We start from the raw sequence: 24,224 nt of genomic DNA, 5'->3' as shown, positions 1-24,224 counted from the left end.
CACCTGGTGTGGTCTTCTGCTGCTGTATCCCATCTGCTTCATGTTTGACATGTTGTGCCCAAAGCGACTTCCACCGTGGTTCTACTATAAAAACATGAACAGACACAAATGGAGAATATAGTCCAGACTGCTCATTACTGACTCTGTTGAAGTTCAGGCTCTGGCTGCTGGACTGAAGTCTGCATGCACTAAGGTTTGTCGTCACTCTGGGTTGCTTGCTAACTTTGTGTTAGCATGCTGTCTGTGCTGATGTTTGCAAAGAGCCAAAGTGTGTTAGCAGCATAATGTGATTGTTTCTGTCCTGGGTGCAGTTTGCACTTCACCATTGTGCTCTCGTTCTTTCGTGCAATAAAAATAAAGGTAATGTCGATGTCTCTGCTGCAGACCGGCCCACTATTTTCCTCCTCCCACACATGAACTGAAATCACCTCAATGTAGCTCAAGTTTGCAGTTGTTTTTTCTTTCCGTCCACCCAACCTGCAGATAATTGAAAAACCTTAACGCAAGTAACAACATCACTGCCAACATATTATTGAATTTTGTGCAGTAATACACCGCATTGCTGAAAAATGTAGTGTGATTACAGTAGCCACTGTTCTTCTGCATACCTTAGTTGTAATGAGTGATTCTTTGACTTACTGTTGCCTTCAAATCAGCTCAAAGCAGTCTGACCCTTCACCCCTGATGTCTGACATCAACAAGACATTTTCATGCAGAAAACTGAGGCTCACTGGATATTTTCTCTTTTCCATCTGTAAACCGTAGTTTAGAGATGGGCGTGAAGGAAAATCCCAGCAGATTGGCGGTTTGTAAAATAGTCCTAGTAAAGTGTCTGGCAAGTGTATATTATTCTTTTCAAACTTTGTCTTGTTGTGACCAGGACAATCACTTTTGTGAATTTAATTGTTTCCTAAAGATAAATGGCACGGTGAGTGCTTCCACCAGGTCATAAAAATAATCAAAACAGTGGAAAATATAATAAAAACATCATGTGCAATGAAATTTGGCTCTGATTTGGAGTATAAAGAAGTCATTGTGTGCCCAGACAATCTACAGGAAAGTCTTAAATTTTAAGCAAAATGTTATGTTTTATGAATAAAATAAGCTTTTGTTGTCATAACTAATAAAAATCACGGATAAGATTTTGATTGAATCCTGTAATCTGCAAGACATTTCACCCACTGTGAGGCCGCTGTGGCTATGCTATTATCAAAGTAGGAACAGATAGAAGGGACAATCACCAAATAATCATAGTGGGCATTATTCTTCCTTTTAACCTCCTAGGACCTGGCGTCCACATATGTGGACATCACATTTTGGGTTATTTAGACCAAAATACTCAATTTTGCTCTACAAGGGCCTGATATCCGCTTACGAGGACATTATACTGCTACTGTTCTATTGAAATTTTAAACGAATATCCTCATATGTGGCTCTTATTTTTCTTAGAAACAAAAAATAGGTAAAAAAAAAAAAAAAGGTAATTCTTTGTTTTTACATTCATCAGGTCCCAATCAGCCCAAATAGCAAAGAGAAATTAAAAATGCATGAGAGCATGAAGAGTTCAGGTCTTAGGAGGTTAAAATAATTTTTAAGTTAGCTTAGGTTGTGTTGTGCGTTTGGTAATACAACTTCAGGTTTTTACTGTCTTCAAACTAAAGCCATTCCCTGCCTCAGGAAAGAAAGATGCTCTTCGGCTTTAAACTTTAATAAATAATACTCATTGAAAAAACATGTTTTCGACACTTTATTGAGCAGCTATCCCTGCCCCATACCAGTCGTGGATCAGCTGTTAGTACTGGATAATTTAACAAAAACTGGATCCCCGGGACTGAATCTGCAGAGTAATTATTTGGCTGTGGGTTTCGACTTTTCCTTCGGCGACATTACAAAACAAACCAACACTTAAAGTGTTTTTGCAAAAGGCTAAAGTGTTCTAAACTGACTTTTCTTCTGTCTACATGTAGTGCAACCTTAAATTAAGACATTTCAGACTCCCAGGAGCCCCATGTAGTCATGTAAACACAAATACATTATCAATATACAACACAAATATTAGAAGTATCATCACTGTCCTCCAGAAACCACGAATAACCCCAAAAATCCTCCAATATTGAAGTGGAAGCAGCAGACTGAAGGATGGTAACTTTAAATAATTCATGCAACCAGTCAAATAAAATAAAGTGTTCTCATCAAATGTGAGTATTTGTGAGCTTTCTGCAGTAATACAATACCAAAGTCAGACACAACAAGTGAAGATGGTCTCTCAGAAAATATAGACTTTACGATTAGAATGGCTAAGACAATAAGCAGCAGATTATGAAAAGTATACTGCGGCTGCAGCATCTGGTTTAAAATGCTTTCACTCACAGTTGTAGATGAACTCAGACAGTAAAACACCAATGATTTAAACCTTGAGTGGTTCTCTGAATTGGTCTGTTGGAAATATCTCCACATTTGTTGGCTGGGTGGATTTACATGGAGCATTAAAAACTTGACACAAACATCCTGATGACTTTAACCAAATTCAGGATAAAATAATAATAAAGCTAGTAACGTTTTCATCAGCTCAGCTAGATGCTCTGTTTAATGCTAAATGGCAAATGTTAGCATGTTTGCGCAATAAGCTGAGGACTGTTAGCCTTGCTGTGTGTTTTTTTTGCTTTCATTAGCCAGTGTTAGCATGCTAATACCCTAAGGTAATGTCCCATTCCAGTTAATTCAGAACTCTGGAGTGAAGTTATTCCGGAGTTAGTGTATTTCAGTACTAAAGTCAGAAAAGCACGACAAACAGGATTTGTTTTGTTTCTTAGCAAAGCAGAGTCATTCATGTCATCACTAGGAACACAGCATAATGTTTGGTTTTTGTGCTTAAAAATGTAGCTGCAGCACGTTCACGGACAGAGCGTTCTCACTGCTCTGTATATGGCTTATTTAGCAAGTCAGTAGTGGCACAGATAGAAAGTATTACAGTTTCACTACTTTTTCCATTCACTGCCACCATTTTCGATTTCTATATAGGGGTTTCTCCCACTTTATCAGGAGGAACACCAGGTTCAGGGGGTGTTTGAGACAAACATTCCAACAAGGAATTCTGAAAGTTTGACTTAATCTGGAATGCACCATAATTATATTTTCATTAGCTTCAGTGGAAATCATCATGTTAGCACCCTAAAGTAATGCAATTTCAAACCCCCTCAGGAATATTGCGTGTGAATAGTACTAACTTAGAAAGTTTAAGATACTAACATGCTACAGACATCCCTTTGAGCCTATACAAAACTGAAAGGTTAGCACGTAACACACAAAACTAATGTATTCCAGTACTAAAGTCAGAAAAGCAAGGGATACCAGGATTAGTTTTGCTTCTAAGCAAAGTAGAGCCATTCGTGCTTGTGCTTGTGTTTTTGCACTTAAAACTCCCCTGCAACACATTTGAGGCTAGAGTCAGTCACAGATACACAACACTGGCAGCACGAATGAAAGTTTTACGGAGCCATTCGGAGCCACCATTTGGGATTGAGAAGTCGGGTTGGTGGGGCTGGTCTCACTTTCTATTGGAAATCCAACTTGAGAGGGGGGTCCAATTCCAACTGGGAACTTGGAAATTCCAACTTCAACTGGAATGCATAATTCGTGCAAATTAGCATGATAAACTGATAATATCCCATCAGCCTAAGTGGTGATTTCTTTTAGTGCAAATTAGCAAAGGTTAGCATGTTCACATGCCACAGCAAGATATGGCCAACATTATCAATGCTAAAAATCAGCACAAGGCATTCCCATCAGCCTCAAGCCTCACTTGTATATTGTGTTTAGTGCTAAACAGCATGTTAAACTAACACCCTTCTCATCAATTTAAGCAGCATTGTTTGTTGTGATAAATTGCAAATATTAGCGCAGTAACAATCTAAGTTAAAGACATATATATATAACCCTTAGCTGAACTGCATTTTTTTAGTATTAAATCGCCATCATTACCATGCTAAAAAGCTAGACTAAAGACATTTATACCAAGTAAAAAAGTTCGAAGTCTCAGCAGCAATAAGCAAATAATACAACAATAAAACTAAAGACATTCCCATTAGCCTCAGCGGTTAATTAGCAAAAATTAACATATAAGCATACCAAACTAAGGACAATCTCAGTAGTAGCAGTAGTTTGTTCTCACTGCCGATAATTAGCAAAAGTTAGCATGTTCACATAACAAAATAAGAACATAGAATATGATTAGCATCATACCTGCTATATTAGCATTGTACTGTGGAACAGTTAGCATGCTGAACTCAAAGTAAACAGTTAAGTAAACCTTCATATAGATATTGCCTTAAAGAGCTGCTAGAAATGCTGTCAACTCTTATTTTCTTCCTTTAATCATATTTTTTTGAAGTCAGCTGCTTTTAAAAAAAAAAGTCTAAAAAACACGTTGTGTTTTAAAAGAAAAACAAACTAGCTCACCCTCAACATTATCTCATCATCTCAATAAATGACCCTTACTTCACAGCATCTCGTGTTTCTGATTAGAACAATTTATAATAAAATGAGACTTTTTAAGTTCAAGGTTTCTGGAGGACAAGAGAGACAGGCAATAAATATGTCACACGGTTAAATAGCTAAGAGTTCAGTGATTATATGACGGGCTAAAGCAGGCAGGAATGCAGCAAAAATCACGAGCATGATGCAAAAGTTGAATAAATTCAAAAACGTTCCTTATCGGTGTGTTTTCAGTGCTGTTTGACATTCTCATACATAGTGCTGAGTGACAGTACCTTGGATACATTACAGAGCTTTACATCCATCGCTTTAAGAGTCCAGAGGATGGATAGAAGAGAAAAGGAAGAAGAGGAAGAGGAGAAATTAGAAGAGAAGGAGACGAAGAGAGGAGGACCTAAAGCAGGGAGGCTTTACAAAGAAGTTGTCAGGCCGAGGTAACCAAGCAAAGAGTGTTTGGTAGAGAAAGATGAAGAGGAGGAGGAGGAAGATGAAGAAGAGCGCTGTTTCAGAGAGATGAGGGTCGTGATCGGGAGGAGAGGAGACAAATCCCTCCATCCAGCGCGGTCGGACAGCGATGGGTGAAGAAGAAGAGGAGGAGGAGGAACAGAGGAGGAGGATGCAGCAGTGTGAGCGCTTGGCGGTGTGTGCAGCCGCTGGACGTGCTTGTTCGAGCGCTGATTGTCTGCATGCACGTATGACCGGTGCGTATGCACGTCGGCGGGTGCGTCCGTCGCGCCCCCGTTGAAGAAGTGCGCAGCGTGTTTGACCTTGCAGTGCAGGCGCAGACTGTCCCGCCGCTTGGCGCTGTAGGGGCAGAGGTCACAGGTGAACGGTCGCTCCCCCGTGTGCACGCGCACGTGCTCCACCAGCTTGTTGGCTGTCCGGGTCAGGTGGCCACACCGGTCGCAGCGGTACTGGTTGCCCTGGCGATGACCCTGGAAGTGAACCAGCAGCTCCTGTTGCCCTGGAAACGACCTCTGGCAGATGCGGCAGCGATGCTCTGAGGTGCTTGTCTCCGGCTGGGTTGCCGTGGCAACTGAACGAGCACCGCTGCTGGAGGTGGAGGCTGTAGCAGGAAGGGTAACAGGGCATCTGGGAGTCAGGAAAGGTAGAGGAGTTAATGACCCACACATTACACGAGGATGCTGACAGAAAGCACACTCACCTGCATGTAACATCAACAAATTAGTTTTGAATCCATTCAATCCATTTTTTAAGTCATACACAGAAAACCTTTTGTAAGGTCGTATTAATGCCTCAAAGGAGTACTGCAGACATGATTATTTTTACTATTGACATGATAGATTGTTGTAAAAAGATTGTCCAAAAGATAAAATATCATTATCGTCATTTGTCATATAAGATTTGGGGTTGTTTCGCTTAAAAACAACTCAAAAATCTAAGTAAATTTAAATTTAACGATGTAATCATGTGCTGACACTTGGATGTGTGGTCACGTATCCGGGGGGGAGGGGGGTCGTTAGGGATCCCTACACCTACCTCACTTCTACTGCGTCGCCCTGAATGTGCGTGCAGACGTGAGCCCTCATCTCTGCCTCCTGATTGGTCGAGTGGTCGCACACGCAGCAGTGCAGCGAGAAGGATCTGTGCTCCCATTGGCGGTGTTCGGTCATGTGACTCTGGAAAAGGGCCTGTCCTTCGGTCTCAAAACCGCACACGTGACACCTGGAAGGCAAGGACGTGACAAAAGCTTGTAACACATAAATGACGGTAACAGATATTTGTCTATGAATCTCCAAGCGGTCAAAGCGGGACTCACTGTGGGAGAGGACAGCAACCAATCAGGTGCAGGTTTTGGTTTTTCTAGCATGCGCTTTGAACTTGTCTGAACTGGGAGGGTTGGTGCTTTATATTCTTCTTCACTGTCCATTTTTAAGTCACCTCTTAAAACCCAGCTCTTCATCGGTTATGTATGTGTCCCCAACCTTTTTTTGCGCCACAGACCAGCTTAATGTTAGACAATACTTTCAGGGAACGGCCTTTAAGGTGTCGCAGACAAATACAACAAAATAAAATGATACGACCAAGACAAAAACGGTGGTATTTTGTAAATATGATATTAAACGCGAATTCACTGTGTAATTGTGTAACTTTATTAGCAGCGTCCTCCTGAAATGCGCCAACAACATTCAGAGTAACATCCTCCTCTCTGCCCCTTAATGCTCTCAGGTCGCTATGGTAACACGTAAATATTTCTTTCAAAGTAAGATACACAACTACAACACAGGTAAAGATCCAGGGAAACCGAGTTAACGATAAAAACCCTGAAAACCATAAATTTCACACCCGAACCTCAACCCTCGCGGCCCGGTACCAAACGACTCATGGACCAATACCGGTCCATGGCCCGGGGGTTGGGAACCGCTTATGTATGGTATGAGAGTTGGTTTTAACTTGTTATTATTTTGTTGTAATTATGCTTGAAATGCACTTTTGTTTTCAAATATATATGTATTATTATTAGTTTATTTATTTTTGTATTTTATTATATTTTTGTATTTTTATCTTTAACCTCAAGCACTTTGTTCAGCTGTTGTTTAAAGTGTTTTATGGATAAAGCTGGTTTGGCTTCATATACAGGCTTCAGATCTGAGAGGGTTTAAGAAATGAGACATAACACCAGGAAATGATTTCATTTCTCTTTTAGCATGAAGAGAAGGTGAAATACATGACAGCTGGAGATAATCAGATCATAGTGAACCTCGTTTATGTAACAATAAGTGATTAGCGTGATTAGAGGGCACAGGTAGACAAACATCAGGTGAGTATTAACAGTTTCATGGTTCTTCAATTCCTTAAACAAACTCAAAAAAATGGAGCCAGAAAAAACGCTTTCACTACAAGCGGTGACAACTTCCGCTTGACCTTGTTCGTTTTTCCATGTCCTCTTAAAACTCACCTCTTCATCAGTGTTTCATGTGTGGAATTAGTTCTGGGAGACAGGTGCTCCTGGTTTTGGACGTTTTATGATGGTTCTCTATGAGAGAGGCGCTCAAAACCACGAGTCCCATCATGAAAAGAGTAACGGGAGGACAAAAGTGTTTGGGCCTGAAACGATGGGAAACTCTCCAGGCTTACAGTGGCCGGTGTCTTTAATGTGGAAAGCTGAGAGAAAAACTACATTTCTCATTAAACGTAAACTGCAACTGTGAAAAAATGACCATAAAAACCCCATCGAGGATGTCAAAGTGCTGATTCAGTCCACCGCCATGAAGCATGGCTGAGAGCTGGCGCTCAAAAATAGGCTCGGGTTTAACTCTGTCAGATGCACTGTAGTTTAAAAGTTTTGTAAAAACTATGCAATAAATCGCTCCCAAAAGTGCAGCACGCTAATCCTGATCGAGTCACACATCCTGATGTAAGAGTTCACGCAAAATTGTGGAGCCCGATTCACAGATAAAAATCACAACAGAAGAAGAAGGAGCGGGATGCCGAGTACAATAGCATTCAATGCTTTTCACACTCTCAGTAACGGCTTTGTTAGTTTATAATGAAGCCATTTTTTATATTAAAAGCATCTTTTTGAGTTGTTAGTGTGAGTGTAAGGTTTATAGATGAAGTCAGCCCACTCTCACCAAAAACACTTTTATGGGCAATTTTTTATTTGAATTTGGATTTCTTCAAATTGCAATTTTATTTTTAAAGTGCCAAATCACAACACTTCAAAAAAAGGTGCTTTATATTGTGAAGTAAAGGCCCTAGAATAATACAAAAGGACTCAATTAGTTTAACACATTATAAATAGTATATGTGTTAGCCTGCTTACAGTATACAGAGTGTACTTCATTCCTGCGTCACTTTCTGATCAAAGCCTTATTGCACACCACCATCACGTACACTCACTAAGAAGTTTTTGTGTCGTTTTATACACTTGAGTTCCTGCAGATCACAGACACACTCCATTTTAATCCACCATAATTTTCTTTGGTTGTGTCTCCAAAATCGAGCCGAGCATGGATAAAAACTTTTTTAAAAATCCAGAGCTTTGACATCTTTGTACTAATTTCTTCCTGCTAATGAAAAAAAAAATCTCCCACCGGTTTGTTAAACATCTCCAGAAAGTTAATGTTCAAAGACGCCTTCGCTGGTAGATTACACTGAGATGGAGAATCCGGCAGAGCTGCAGCTATGCAGGAAGATAAGCGGGGACTTCAGTCTCTCCAGAAGGCCAGAAAACAACAGCTCGAAAGCTTTACTGCTGGATAAAATGCTGTGACATTTAGGATCACCGTTCACAGAGCTATAAACAAGAGTGAGTCCCAAAACAGGCTGAAACTCAAAGATTAGAGATAGCTATGTGCCTACTGGGGTCAGCGGGGGAGCTGGCCCCAGGGAGGGGTCACTTGCCCCTCCCTTCCTTCCCTCCCCATCTCCAGCTGCCTCCCTCTTCCCGCTCCACCACAACCAACCACACATGCAGGGCCTTGGAGTAGGGGTGTGTCACCAGGGTGCAGAGGAGGTAACCCCCCCCCCCCCCCCCCCCCCTCTGTCCCCTTCTGGCTGCCTCTGCCTCAATTTTATCCCACAACTTAGACATTCACATTACTCACACTCTCATTACACATACATATAGGATCTTGGGGGTGGGCACGCTACACGGAATCCCAATTACCATCAGGGTGTACAACCTCACCCCTGGCGTCGTTGCCAACCTCTCAATTTTAAATACACGTAGACATTGAGGGCTAGCAGGAGGGACTATGCGCTTACCTGCTGCTCTCTGGCAGGTAGCTCCATGCCCTCCTGGGTTTTAAATGCACCTTAGAACACACATACATCAACACTACAATGAGCGGGTGGAGGGAGGTTAGGAGTCTTCTCTCACCCTCGTTCTCTGCGGCCTGCTGGAGCAGGGGGGCCAGGAGGAGGAGTTGGCCGTCTGACTGGGGTCCGGAATGTGGGGCCTCCCTGCTGCTGCGGAGTCGGGGCGGTCTGCTTCTCCCCACCGCAGGGAAAAGGGTAACACAACCTGTGTCTGGGTGCAGTTCCCCCCTCCAGGGGCAAGGGTACCTAGACCCGGTTCGTAGAGTACGCTTGGGGAGTGTGATTGTGTGTACAACATCTCTTTATGTCTGTCTCCACGTTGGTTGAGTGTGGAGTAATTGCATATGAGAGCATGAGGGTGGGAATGGATGTTTGTATCTGTGTGTGCCTGTATGTCTGTGTATATATGTCAAGTTGGGTATCAGACGCCACCTCTCTGAGGACATCTCAGGCCCTCCAAGGTTTGGAGGCCTATCTCCCCCCACCACTTCCCCTGCCGGGGGCGGAATCCCTCAGACATCGGTGCGTTGGTGGTTCTTTGTGTCAGGGGGTGGGCGTCCAGGTTACGCACCGGCTCACTCCTTGGAGGCTGCTTATCGGGGCCTGGAGCCTGGGGCTCGCTTGGGCCACTTCGGAGGTGGGGTACCCTCGGCCTCTCGGCCTGGGGCTCGGTCACTCAGGCACAGCTGGCTGCCGGCGGAGCTCACGGGCACGTCACTGCAGCCCCCCCTGGCTTCTGTTGCACGGCTGCTGAGTGACCCCTCATCTGGGACTCTCTCAGCTCTTTCTGGGACAGTGGCTCGGCTGCCCCTCTGTTGGTCTTCCTTGGTCTCTTGTGTTCTGGGGGCCTCTGGATGTCTGGAGTTTTGATCTCCTCCATACCTGCTTCATGCCCTGGAGGACGGGGCAGTGGCCCCCCACACCCTCTAGCAGATCATTACATGAAGGAACCTTTTAAAAAAACAAGCGCGTCCATGCTCACAGGTGTACACACGGGTGATCACACACACAAACTACACCCTTTGTGGCTCCTACCTCAATGCACACTGTGCTGTCGATCTTACGTGCTGCACAATAATGTTTAATATTTAGTATTTACTGTCATATTCTCATATATCATTGTGATGTTGTTTATTATATTACTCTCGTTTTCTTCTGCTTGTTTTCTTTTTTCTTTCTCAACAGGTGATCCAGGTGATTGATATATGTATTTTTTTTTCTTCTTATTCTGTTGGTTTTTGTTCTTTGCCCTTCTCCCCCGTCCCTCTTCTCAACTGTTTTTCTTTCCCTCTTTCTTTCTCCCTTTTCTTTCCCCCAGTCAAGTCTGTCCCGTATTCAGCAAGTGAAAATAAAATAAAGAATAAAAGGTGAATCAAATGGACCATTACGGCAAAGCTGGGATGGTCAATTTGGTAAAGAAAATCCGTTGGGCATCTTTCTTCGCCTTTAGACAATAATTCTGATGGCAAAAGAGCCAAACGGGACAGACAAAAAAAAAAAAAAGAGATAGCTATGTAGAGTCAGCGAGGAAGTGCACTATCTTAAAGGGGGTCCTCACAGATATAGGAGCAAAGGTGTATGTGTGTGTGTACTTGTTTAAGCATCTTTGTGAGGACCAAAAGATACCACTATACCTGTGGGGACCAAGCGCCTGTCCTCAAAAATTTGAAGGCATTTTTGAGGCTCAAAAATGTGGTTTTAGAGTGAGGTTACAATAAGGGTATGGTTAGAGTAAGGGGCTAGGTAAAGCATTATGTCAATTCAATGTCCTCACTAAGATGTGAAAACACGCATGTGTGTGTGTGTGTGTTACCTGAAAAAGTAAGAGCAACCTGTGGTTTGGTGTCTGCTGAGGCTGGTTTGGGTTTCTGTGAGGAAAAAGAAGAGCATTCGTTTATTATTCTGCGTGATTTTTGCTTTTTATACACAGCAGAACTTCTTAATGATGAGCCCCTCTGGAAGCTATTATTGCTAAACTTCTGTGTGACTGTAGCCTCTGTCAGCGCACTTCACCACCATCTTTATTATTATAGACCCAAAGGGCACTCCAGTAGCAGCATGCATCCATAACACAGACAAAGGCAGCATGCAGTCATTAAAAAGTAATAATAATAGCAATAATAATAATAATAATGATACAGAGACAATGCAGGCAAACTGAACACACACATTCGGTGAGAGTGTTTGCTGAGAGCTGTCAGTGGAGGAGATCAAAAGTGTTTGTGGTGGCTAAGAGCCAGCCAGGCAGAACACAGAGGGTGATAATCAGATCCAAATAAAGTCACGAGCTCAGACTTCATTTTTGGTCGAGCACCTTAAAAAGTTGAAGTTTTAAACTTTTGTTATGATGGTCATAAAAAAACCATTTAAAAACAAAAAAACTCTGAGAGGTTGCAGTTCCTCAAATGGCCACTTGAGGCTGCCTCTAGAAGTGAGTAGCTTCTCACAGATTTGTGTTAGAAACAAACACGTTTATTGCATCAAAATTTGCTTCTTATTAAGGCTTAAAGTTAAATACCTGACCTGATGCAAGCAGCTAGCTGTTTGCAATGACTTGTGATTTTTATAAATTGTTAGCCAATGAGCACACACTTTAAGCGCTATATAAGAATCGGTCCATTTAATGGTTTTATAATCTTGCATTTTGGTATTACAGGGTTTACCAAAAAACCTCTTCTATTCTTCTATTAAACACAACCCAAAATAAGAGAAAAGCTTTGACAGAGGTCAGATCGGAGAACCAGTTTTGAAACCACTGCTGGCCTTCAGGCACAATGCAGGTTTATTTTTCCAACCCCAGAGCTACGTCTATCCCCTTAAACAGTCTCTGCTTCACCCCCACTAACCTTAATAACTGAACTGGATTCTGGTTTCTAAATGGACTTATCTGACAAAGAATATGGCCGGCTCTGTGGTTACTTGTAACCCATGGTTACATTTTTTATGAAATTCTAGGTTTTTTTTGTCTGGATTTTAGCACTAACGAGCAGGGAATATGAATCGAGCTCTTGGTGGCTCTTGGTGACCCCAAAACGCCAAACTCAAGGTTTCAAAACAGGTCCACAAACCAGCATGAGACAGAATTAGCTATGATGATACTTAAAATCCAGTCTGTCTAACAGAGAAACCATGAACAGGTGGTCTACAAAAGACTTTCTCAGTAGTTTATGGCTTACTCCAAGCGATGGACTACCTTCATATTTTTACAATTAATACTGCAAGACTAGTGCCACAGCTCCACGTCCCAGTCATTAGAAGTTTGAAGTTGTTACAGACTATTAGATAAACTTTATCATTCTCAACCTCTGAAGTAGAAATTCAGGTAAACAGGTTTTTGCACAAAACAGTGTTTTACATCTGGACTCAAGATTTCAAATTAAATGAAAATAAAAATCTGTTACTAATAATACTGATGCACAAATAAAAGCATGAACACTTTTTATCCTGATATGTAACCAAACGCGTCACCAGCTAACCCCAAAATAAACACCTTTCATCGTTAAATTTCATCGCTTTTGATTTGAATGGTGAATAATTGATCGTCGGCTCATTATCAGCAGCTCCAATTCAAATTCTCACAAAATCTGACTTCAAATATAAAATCTGGTGATGGTCTCTATAACCAACCAACCAACAATATTCACTTAGTCTGTCAGAAACACTGAATAAGTGCGTATCAAACGCATGCAGATGTTTCCCCTTGTTTCATTAATCTTTAATAGAAACAACAGTGACCATCACTTAAAAGTGACACTTTATATTTGGAAGCTTTGTTTTTAGAGTCATGCCTCATACTCTCTGACTAGGGAAGGTATTTAGAGTCAGACTAATGCATTAAAAATTCATAACATCACCGGGCTTATCTGTAAATGCTGAAGTGTGTGCTGTTAAAAAGGCAGCTGGAGGTTTGGGAGCTCGCATCCTTGTACCTGACATCCTTCCTGCTGCGCCAGTGTTCATTGTAAATTTAGCTGGATCACTATTTCAGCCGTCAGCTCCTTTAATCCTTCCACTCTGACTGACAGTGTCAGTTTCCATCACTGCAAATTACCCCGAGACTGGCAAGCAAACACATCAATGACAACAACCCATAACGCCGTGACTCATTAATAAAAAAAAGAAAAACACCACCAGGAGACGGTTAATAATCAAGGAGCTACACCTCCTCCAGCTGCAGAGCATCCTCGCAGAGTTCCTGTATTTTCATGTAGACACTGTGACACTCATGTAAATCTTAACCTGTGTGTGCAAACCAGGTTATTATGTCAGTGTGATTAATTAACAGAAAACTACAAAATAAAGTGTCAAAAACATGTAATTCTTAAATGATGTCATTAAACTTGTTTTAGTGCCTTAAATTTACCAGGTAGTTGTAGTGTGTAACTTAACCAAGCTGTGTTTTTAGTAGCTAAGCCTGACCAAGATGCAAGTTTTCAATTTTCTACGTCAGCTCTCCAAATAAAGAGACTTTACATCCATGCACTATATCATGGGTAGGCAACTCCAGGCCTCGAGGGCCGGTGTCCTGCAGGTTTTAGATCTCACCCTGGGTCAGCACACCTGAATCAAATGTTTAGGTCATTACCAGGCCTCTGGAGAACTTCAAAGCATGTTCAGGAGGTCATTTAGCCATTTAAATCAGCTGTGTTGGATCAAGGACACATCTAAAACCTGGACTTTGCCCACCCCTGCACTATATAAAAACAGCTGGGCTGTGGTTACATTCAGGATCTTTATCAGAGGTCAACTAGCTTCTGGAAACTTCACCTAGACTAAAGCCATGATCATAATTTCTCTATCCCTGAGTCCGCTAAGGGACTGCAGTTCTACTGGAGCCAAGTTTTTGTGACTGCATGGACTCATCTGTGGATAATTTGCATTACAATGCACCAACTACGCCAGCAGCCTTCAAGCCGCTCTGGTGTGTCTCCTGGTTTTTGTGTCTGCGTCAAGAGCGGGGTATAATCAAGGTTCAAACTTTTCTCTGGCCTCTACGAATAGTGAGACCTTGATAGCGGAGAGGCTAACCCCCAAAAATCGATTACACTGCACACAAACGTAAAACTCTGTTTCTTCACAGCTCTAAAAGTAAGACCGTTTCGCCTTGTTTCTGATCCCTTTCCCAGCTGAGCCTGCAGAAGTCATCTGCAGCATTTAGAAGCCTGAATGGTATGCATGTGCTGCAGTGCGTGGATACAAATGTCTGGGTTGGTTGTTAAACGCTGTTGGAAATGAAAAGTGAAAAATTGAAAGTCCATTACCAAGTGGAGGAGTTTGGGAGCTGATCACTGCCTGATCACAGCGGCGCTGGTCGTCGTTACCCTTCAAAACAGGACTACACAGAAAGCAACACGCACACATACAGGATACTGTCATGACTGAGGGTCAGAGGTCAAAATATGGCGCTGATGGATTGAAGTGTGCACTTACCTGCTTCTGATGGGTGGAGTCATCCTATCCACCAGCTGACTGTTGGACTTACTGACCCTCTCTGCAGAAGAGCGACAGAAAAACAAACGCATTCGAGTACAAACCGAAAAAAAATGATGCAACCTGTGTGTTTGGCTAAAACCCAAACAGTGGACAATGTGCATTTTTCTCTCTGCAGCTACCTCCACCTCTGAGGCTGCATGTCTCTGATACGCAGGGTTTCTTATCTGTTGTTTCCTAAAGTCTCGGTCTGTTCTCTCTGCACCAGCCCGTCGGCTCACACAGCTGCTTCTTCCTGTTTAAAGGAAGTCAGCTGATTCCATGTGCTCGCTTACAGGCAATCATTGGGGTTTTCACTATATTACTAGTGAAAAAACCTCCAAAGACCTGCACAAAACTGAGCATATAAATATTTTCAAGGAAAAAAAAAGAATATCTCTGAAATTCAACTCACAAATATTCAAGAAAGATTGTGTTTTTCTGTTTATTTGTTTTTTTGACAGCTTTATGTATTCTTAGATTTGACGTTTCGGCATCAAGGAGCAACTCTGACCAGTAAAAACACGACAATCAACTTTAGATTTAATCTAGGTTAATCTTAAAGCTCCTGTAGTTTAGCGTGAAAAATTGTGTCTTTACCTGACAGTTGGTGCAGCAGTGTGGACGCCAGGTTCACTGACATGTCCTGCCACAGCACTGCTCTGAGACACTGGTCCGCCATCTTGGCTCCAGAGGTAAATTGGTCTTCCATCTTGGCTCCAAAGAAGAGCTGCTCCTCCATCTTCACCCCAGAGAAAACCTGGTTCTCCATCTTGGCCCCTGAAGCAAACTTGTCCTCCGTTTTGACTCCAGAGAGAAATTTGTTGGTCACCTTGACTCCAGAGAAAGGCCGCTCGGCAAACTTTGCTTTAAAGAGAAGCTGGTCCTCCATCTTGGCTCCAGTTAGAAGGTGGTCCGACATCTTAGTTCCAGAGACATCCTCCATGTTCACTTGAAAGTGAAACTGTTTGGCTCCAGAGACTGCACTGTCTGCCATTGCGGAGACAGGAGGGCATCCTTCAGCACAGAACTTGCCTTCTACTTTAAGGCCAAAGAGACACCGGTCCGCCATTTTGGCTCTGGGGTGCAACTCCTCAGCCACCTTGTTCCCAGTGAGGCCCCGATCTTCTGTTTTAACACTGAAGATGTGATGATTGACCATTTTCGGGGCAGGCAGAGTAACGTCTTCTGTTACTATTTGACTCTGGGCTACTGTGTCGACTTCCATTGGCTCTTCTTCTTCTTTGAGTCTCACCACATGGCCATTCACTTCCTGACGCTCTGTGATTGGGAAGAAATAATAATAAATGATTAGAAGCAGTGTGTGAAAGTTCATTCAAAGCTAGAGAAGGAAACATGTTTTTGACCTCAACCAACAAAAAAAACAAAACAGACAGTTCAGTTGGACTCTGGTACCTGAGTTCTGGTTCCAAGCTATAGAACCTCTACTTTGTGTTGTTCACCAATACAAGTGAGTAAGACGTCCACACCAGAAGGCTTATAACTGGGAGCACAGGGCTGGAATCCAGCGCAAAGCCAACAGTCAGAAATGACTTACAGTACTGTGCAAAAGTCTTGAACCACCACTCTTTTCTCTCTATATTTGCCTCAAAGTCAGACTTTCTTATATTTTGTGGTGCTGAACAGTAGTTCTCCAGGCTGTCGGAAGGTCTTTCAAAGTGTTTCTTTGTACACTGCCACTTAACGCAGACCTGTGAATCATTCAAGCATAAAAAGGCACCTAACTCAAGGGATGAACCAGTGTTGTGCCCATACAAAACAGACAACGTGGATATTACCATTTTTAATCAGTGTCTTTAGGCACTTTGCTACCAGCAGCCTGTTGCAAGAACACACAATTATTTGTTCCTATTTTTTAGCTGAATCTATAAAAAATGTTAAAAAAATAACACCGTTTGACAGGCGTAACATAGCACTTTTGCACTAACAAGATCATACCCAAAGGTTTTTTAGCTAAAACCTTGGCATGTCTAGACATGGTGTGCAGTGTATCCTTAAACAAATTTGGGAAATCGGGAAAAGTGGAGGACAAAAAAAGAAATGGCAGGCTTATCTGAAAGTCATGTCCTTAAGAAACAGCAAAGACCTGACACAGGAGTCGAGAGATGCACTTGGACCTTCAGTTGATTGATCTACTGTTCACTGAAGCCCCATCAGAAATTGTGTGAGTGTTAGCGTGGCTCTCAAGAAGAAATTCTTGAGAAACAGTGAGAAAAGCTGGGGCATGCCAAACTACATAAGAACTGCACTAAAAATCAGTGGCACTGTGTGTAATGAGATAATTAATCAAAATTTAGCAGCTTCATTTGTCAGCAACAATCCCAAAACACTTCCAATGCATTCAAAGTATACTTGGATATAAAAACACAAAATGGAACATTATCAGTCATGGATTGGCCTCCTCAGAGCTCAGACCAGAAGAAAACAGAACAGAACAAAAAGAAAGATCCAAAGGAGAGCTTTGAATGTCCTGGAGAACTATTCCTGAAGACTACTTCAAGAAATGACAAGAAAGGTGCCTAAAAGAAAAACTGTGGTCATTCCAAAGTTCTTAGAGCTGTACAAACTCTGTTATTGCCTTATATACTGTATTGCTGTGTATGTTTGCACATGTTCCAGTAAATCACTGCATCCATTTCCCTACATAACATGAAAAAATAAGGACTGGCTCAAGACTTTTACACAGTGCTGTATCTCTCATCACAGTTTTGGCGAACTCGTACCTGCTAGCTTCCGGAGCAGATCTGAAGCTAGCGTGTCCGTAGCGGTATTGCCGTCAGGCGTGTGCGTGAGGGACGGTGGCTCGGGACTCGCCCCGGGGCTGTCCGGTGAGAGAGCGACGCCTGGCTCATCCTGCTGCTCCGCTTCCTCTCGGCTCCCAGGATGCATCTGGGCCTTCTGGGTGGCCTCTGTAGACAGAGAGTGATTTGATTCAAGTTAACTGTAAACAGATTACTGCAGAGGTCAAATTGCAGCCTGATAACCGCACTCAAGCCTTCATGAGAGCGCACAGGCTCCTTCAACACATGCCCGAAGTCTGCGGACACCTACACGCTCACGTCTCTTCATTTCCAGCAGATAAAACCTGCAGCAGGAATTTACTGCAATGGGAGTTAAACCCAGAGTAATAGTATTCAACCGGAGAGTGAATTATCACCCTGTTTTAAAGACCTGATATTGGATGCTTGTTTTTTTATTGATTTAAAAAATCTTGTACTTCATGTTCTTGCAGCCGCCCACTTGCTTCAGATCTGTGAATGACGATGGTCTCTGAGGTCTTCTGGGCTTTCAGTTGCTCCAAAGAGCAGGACAAAAACCTGAGGTGAAGCAGCTGTTTACTCCTCAGTCTGCCTGAGGAGAGCCGTGAAAGAAACTTAAAACCTGACTGTTTATTCTGCTTATGTTGCCTTTTACTGATTTTATTTGTCTTTATTACTGTCATTATCGTTATTCTTTTTCCACCATTTTCATTTCCCGGGTGCCTTGGCATAGGCTTTTAGCCATCACTCCTTGGATGTTGAATGCTACCGTTCTGTCAAGGCCAAAATGTTTTCCTTTGCCTCACAGCTGTTTTATTTTTTTGTATTAAATAAAATGAAGGCAAAATCATCTTCATTATTTTAGTTCTATGATTTCATAAGTGCAACATAACATGCTGTTATTGTATTAAAAAGGCAAAGTTAAAGTAGCAAATAATCGTAAAAAGTCTGCAGGGTACTCACATGTGGTAAAAGAATATAATTATTTGCACCTATTAGAGATGCTGATGGGCTAATTTATACCTTACAGGCTGTGCCACCACTGTTATAAGGCTCAGATATGTTCTGCGGCTGAATACGTATTCAGCCGCAGAACAGGTCAAAAATTCCTTTTTAATAATAACATTTTCTGATCTCTGAAGTGGCTCTACATCAGTATGCTCTGATTGGTGTGTTTGAGTATGCACCAATAGCCTTAGTAGACCTTGAAAACTCGGGGTGAGACGGCCTCGTGCTTCTTTTTATTTTTTATGTTAAACCTGAGCTGAGTGGAAGATAGCGAAAATGCATTCAGTCTTAGGTGGAGGCACAGTATACCGCTTTGTACTGAAAATTACTGAAACATCCTGTGGAATAACCCATGTATTATAGCCATAATTACATGTGTTTCATGGATGTGGAGAAGGCATCCAACCGTGGCCCTCATTATTTCCCGTAGGGGGGTGTTTCAGGAGTATGGGATATCACGTGTTGTTGTTGCAGGCTAGTCTGTCCCTGTACAAACACAGTGGAAGGTGGGTTTGCATCCAGATCACCTCTCTGCTCAGTTGGGCTCATCGAACGAGCTGAACCAGCTGGGTGATTTGCACCCAGATGTGAAGTGGAGGGAATGAGAGTAGCACCTCCAAGTTTGAGGATATGATTCCCAGCAGGAATGGGATGACTGCCCCATGAGCGTAACTTTGTGCTGAACATTGGGGGAGGGGGGGAAGGGAGGGTGTCTGTCTAAATAAATAAATAAATCTGGGTAAATTCCCAGATGATTAAACATGCAACTATTTTGCTGGTAATAACTGAAATGAGTAAAGAAAAGTAAAGAGGTTATATTAGCTGGGTCTGATTATTGGAGGGGTCATAACCCTCCTAAACCCCCTGGAAATTATACCCCTGGACTGCCCAATCCCAGTGAATACAGTGTGAAAGGGAAGATTGATTGAGTTAGGCTTCAACTCTCACGTATGGCCACAGGCTGTGTGGAGTGACCAACAGAATGAGCTATCTGCATGAGGAGTCTGGGCACTCCCTTAAAGACAGGGTGAGGAGCTCAGTCATTTGGGAGCTCCTCCACATCAACATCTGACAAGGATGCCTCCTGGGTGCCTTAAGGGTGAGGTGTTTCGGGTATGTCTATAGAGAGGGGACACGTGGAGATCATCCACTAAATTGCCAGAAGTATTTGCTCGACTTCCTTCACACACACATGAACTTGAGTCAAATCCCATTCTTAATCCACAGGGTTTAACATGAAGTCTGCCCACGGTCTAATTCATCCCAAAGGCGTTCTGTCATGTTGAGGGCAGGGCTCAGTGCAGGCCAGTCAAGTTCTTCCAAAACCAAAACCGCTCATCCATGTTTTTATGGATCCTGCTTTGTGCACGGGTATGCAGTCATGTTGGAACAGGAAGGGGTCATGCCCAAAACTGTTCCCACAAAGTTGGGAGCATTAAATTGTCCAATATGTCTTGGTGTGCTGAAGCATTAAGAATTCCTTTCACTTGAAATAAGGGTTCAACTCATTATACATGTACCGTTCTCCTGGCAACTGCCAAACCCAAACTCGCCTATCGGATTGCCAGACGGAGACGCGCGGATCGTCACCCCAGGGAACACGTTTCAGCTGCTCTCTGCACACTGCTCTTGAGCTTAAATGAAGGGCACGTGAAGTTTGGAGGTCAGTACTGATACCTTCTGCAGAAAGTTGGTGATCTCCATGCACTAGGCACCTCAGCACGTTCCCACTCCCAAAGCATAACATATCACTGTATGTGACAAATCGTCGGTATATTATGCTTTCTGCCACAACCTGTTCCTTTGTTATGCGTTCGGAAACAGGAGGAAACATGAGAACCGTTTGGACTCAATCTGCACATGTACATTTATTTTACTTTAATCGCTTTGGAAAACACTATCTAACACCATTAAGGTTATGGCTAGAGTTAGGATTAAGGTTAGGGTTAGGGCTGGAATACACAGCTGGAACGTCAGTTACCGCCGGGAGCGTCATTCTATTGAATTTCATCCACAATCCAGAAGGTAACTTTTTGTATTCCCATGAGACATGACAAGTTGTCGGTATTTCACACATTGGGAATGAGAACGGGCTGCACATTACCACCATGGAGTCCACTGAGCTCCTGAGAGCGACCCATTCTTTCACAAATGTTTGTAGAAACAATATCCATGCCTCGGTGCTTGTCTTTATACACCTGTGGCCATGGACGTGACTGGAACACCTGAATTCAATGATTTGGATTGAATACATTTGGTGATATAGTATATGAGCTGGTTTTGCTTGTGAGCACGTCTGTGTCCCACCAGAACAGGTGGAGCAGGTGGCCAGGAAGAAGGAGGTCAGTTTACTTACTAACCTTGTATTATGTTTAGATTTTTCTTTATAAAGTGTTTCACTTTGGGATAAACACCATGCAAGTTATCATATATATTCTTTTATTTTTGGCCATTCTTTGCCTTCCTTAGGTAAGACAGTATAGGGAGTGACAGGAACGTGGACGACACACGCGGAAAATGGGCTTGTTGTTTATTTATTCTTGTATTACTGTATTATTCTTGTGTAATAAATTATTGTTTCAGTCCACCCACGCAACTCCATTTCCCACGACAGGACAGTAGAAAAATCTGTCCACATACTTTTGTAGTGTTTGTGAGCACAAATTAGCATCCACAAAAATGACATAAACAAGATGCAATTCTGGACATTAGGGGTGGAGCTAACCATCCTTTTCATTATTACATAATCTGCAAATCAATTGATTGATTAGTCATTAGGCAGCAGCTCTAGTGCCCACTGTGTGTGTGTGTTACCTGACAGCCTAATGAGGAGGTCAGACGCCATCTTGGTGCTGACATCAGGGCTGAACAGAGAGGTGGCTGCTGGGAAGGGGCTCGAACCTGCGGCTTGTGCGTCATCGCCTGTGTGTGTCTTTGTGTGTGTGTTTGCAGGGTGTGCATGTCGTTTGGCTGCATCAGAGTGAGGCTGCAACACACTCGACCCACGCTTCATTTTCTTTTTCCGTGTGTGAAAAAAATAAGAAAGAGAGAGAGAGAGACAAAGAGAGAGAGAGAGTGAAAAGGGGAGTCAAAACTCAGAAGAGAGGAGGGCAAGAGAGGAGGAAGAGGAGGAGGAGGAGGAAGGTAGTGGTGCTAAAATAAGACGAGTGTGTTCTTCAACATATGGACGTGAGCAGAGCATCGTAGAGAGAGAGGAAACGAGGGTGGATTTGATCTTCAGAGCGAGCTGTTGCTGGCTCTCGGTGACCTGAAAGACAGAGGAGGGAAGACGAACGGAGGGGAACGGGACGAGAGAGGGGGAGGAAGAGGAAGCAGCGAGGACGCAGGGCGAGAGAGAACAGGGGAGAGGAAGATAAAGGGAGGAGGAGGAGGAGAAGAAAAGGAACAAAGTGAATCTGTGAATAATAAATTATTGAATGGATAAGGCCCAATAACGGGATAAATCATCATCTGTTATCACCATGGTAACGGACCCTGCCTCGTCACCTCCTGCCCTGACCTTCCTGTTGAAAAACAATAATCGTCACTTGTGATCAGTGATCATCAATAACTACTCCACCTGTCACCGCCTGTTAGCCTTGGTCACTTTTTGCCCCTGAAAGGAAAAAAATTGACTGCATCCTAGGAAAATACTTTAATTTGAAGGCTAACAATAAAGAGATAAACAAATAAAAAAGTAAATACAAATGTAATGAATAAATAAATAATAATCTATCAGCGTCCTATTGTAGGAATGTAATTTAAATAAAGAAAAAGTAAAATAAATTATTTAAAAATTAACATGCCTGTGTCTGTAGGAATATCTAAGAAATTTAAATGTGCAAAAAAAAAGAAAAAAGAATGAACACATGAACAAATGAACACCGGCTTTCTGCAAGAACACACTTAAATCTTAAAATAAAATGAACATGATTGTTGTTGAAAAAACTATTTTAAACAATAAATCACATTTCATTTTAAAAATGTAAAAAAAAAAACTCATCAAAATATAAAATATACAAAATATTTTAGCGCCATGATGACTCAAAACTACACCAAAAAAGTCAATAATCGAGTTAGACAGAGACACAAAAATATTGTGGAAATAATATATATATATATATATATATATATATATATATATATATATATATATATATATATATATATATATATATATATTTGTGTGTGCGTGTGTGTGTGTATAAAAATCTTATTTTCTATAGCAATTAAATAATAATAGTAAATTTTAATAAAACAAATCCTGCTAAATTCACTGCTTCATCTTTTTAACATTTAGGTCCTTGTTAATTAAAACATTGCACTAAATAATTTTATTTAATAAATCAAATGCGGCTGGCAGGCTCTTCATTGCCTCGGTTCACTCACTACCCCCGTCGACCCCGTTTCGCTCTGCCTCCTGCCTCCGTCTCTAAGCGACACCGCGCGGGGTGCTGCTGCCGCCGCATCCGGCAGGGAGGCGACAATCATCGGGCACCAGCTTCTCCACAACACCCCCTCCCCTTCCCCTCACGTCCCTCTCGGTGTCGGTCGGTCGGTCGGAGTCAGAGCCCCCGGAGCCCCGCTGTTAGCTAGTTACCTCCCTCCTCCTCCTGTACAGCCCCCCACACCCCCCGCAACATGGCTGAACGGCACTCCGACTCCCCGCCACACCGAGTCAGAAAGTCATCACGCCATTTAGAGCCGCCTAACTGCCAATTTACACATTTTTAACGGTTTTCCCTCGCGCTGCCTTCAGTTATGGGGAACAAGGGCAGGTGTCAAGAGTCCAACGGCCCCCCCACACACACCTCTTCCCTCCCTCCCTCGCCTATCGATCTCCTGCAACATGGCTGAACGGTAACCCGACCTCACGAGACCTCAAAAGTCATTTTCACGGGTCAGTTACCAACGATACCCAGGCACGGCTAGCACCAACCCGCCCCGGGACACCACGGTTCTCTCCCAGCTTCCCACCTCTTCTTCCCTCCGTGACTTACCGGCACCAGGGGGGGCAGGTGGTGGTGGTGGTGCAGTCCGGGGCATAGCCTATATATAGACTGAAGATCTGCTCCGTGTTAAATCCCCTCTCCGTTTTCCCGTGGTCACATCATCCCCCCCGCGGTTTCCTCATCCAGAGATGTGAAAGTTAAAATTAAAAAAATGACAACAGCGAGGAGACGATCCGTCTGTTCCCCGAGCCCGAGGATGACGGGTCGGTCACCGAGCAGGGCAGATGGAGGTTTCCGCCTCCTCCTCCTGCTCTCTCTCTCCCTCTCTCTTTCTCTGTGTGTGTGTCTGTGTGAGGGAGATGCAGCGTGTGTCTGCACAGGGCACATAACATGTTAACAGCCTCCATCAGCACGAACCATGAGGAGGAACCTGCATGTTGGATACTCTTAAGGGGGACATGATGCTGCAACTGCTCCACTGTCTCACTGAATACTGATCTAACAGACCTGTTTCCACATACTGCATCAGGTTGGCTGCATGCAGTATTATAGCAGTAACTTTTCCCAGCTCAGATTTCACACTGATACCTAAACTGCTGGCACCAATACAAATAGTGATGTTTGCAAAAGAAGATGAACTTTTAGGTTGTTATTATTCATCTTATTATTTAAAATGTTTTAGTTTTCATTTATTATCTCAGCATTTCAAGATTTTAGTTAGGTGTGTCCAACTTTA

At 42.8% G+C, this 24,224-nt stretch overlaps 1 protein-coding gene across 4 annotated transcripts; it reads right to left on the bottom strand.

The window, feature by feature from the left end:
* Positions 1 to 1,438: 1,438 nt before the first annotated feature.
* Positions 1,439 to 23,954, bottom strand: LOC146522827 (uncharacterized). 4 transcript variants are annotated; one of them, XM_085152969.1, is made up of 9 exons: positions 23,537 to 23,954; positions 21,351 to 21,804; positions 17,493 to 17,678; positions 15,349 to 16,029; positions 14,710 to 14,770; positions 14,541 to 14,614; positions 11,093 to 11,147; positions 5,995 to 6,180; positions 1,439 to 5,586 (listed from the first exon to the last, which is right to left on the bottom strand). In XM_085152969.1, exons 2-9 carry the CDS (start codon positions 21,547 to 21,549, stop codon positions 4,905 to 4,907), a joined length of 2,124 nt encoding a protein of 707 aa, XP_085009095.1. In that variant the 5' UTR covers positions 21,550 to 21,804; positions 23,537 to 23,954; the 3' UTR covers positions 1,439 to 4,904. The 4 variants fall into 4 exon arrangements, with proteins under 4 accessions (XP_085009095.1, XP_085009109.1, XP_085009120.1 ...); XM_085152983.1 differs by having other exon boundaries at positions 21,351 to 21,552; XM_085152994.1 differs by lacking the exon at positions 23,537 to 23,954 and adding an exon at positions 14,925 to 15,004 and having other exon boundaries at positions 14,710 to 14,768; positions 21,351 to 22,553.
* Positions 23,955 to 24,224: the final 270 nt, after the last annotated feature.

The sequence above is a fragment of the Neolamprologus multifasciatus genome, chromosome 3 (assembly GCF_963576455.1).
Source record: "Neolamprologus multifasciatus chromosome 3, fNeoMul1.2, whole genome shotgun sequence".
NCBI lineage: Eukaryota > Metazoa > Chordata > Actinopteri > Cichliformes > Cichlidae > Neolamprologus > Neolamprologus multifasciatus.
The sequence above is the reverse complement of the archived record's forward strand: the minus strand, read 5'-3'. Positions and strand labels throughout refer to the sequence as shown.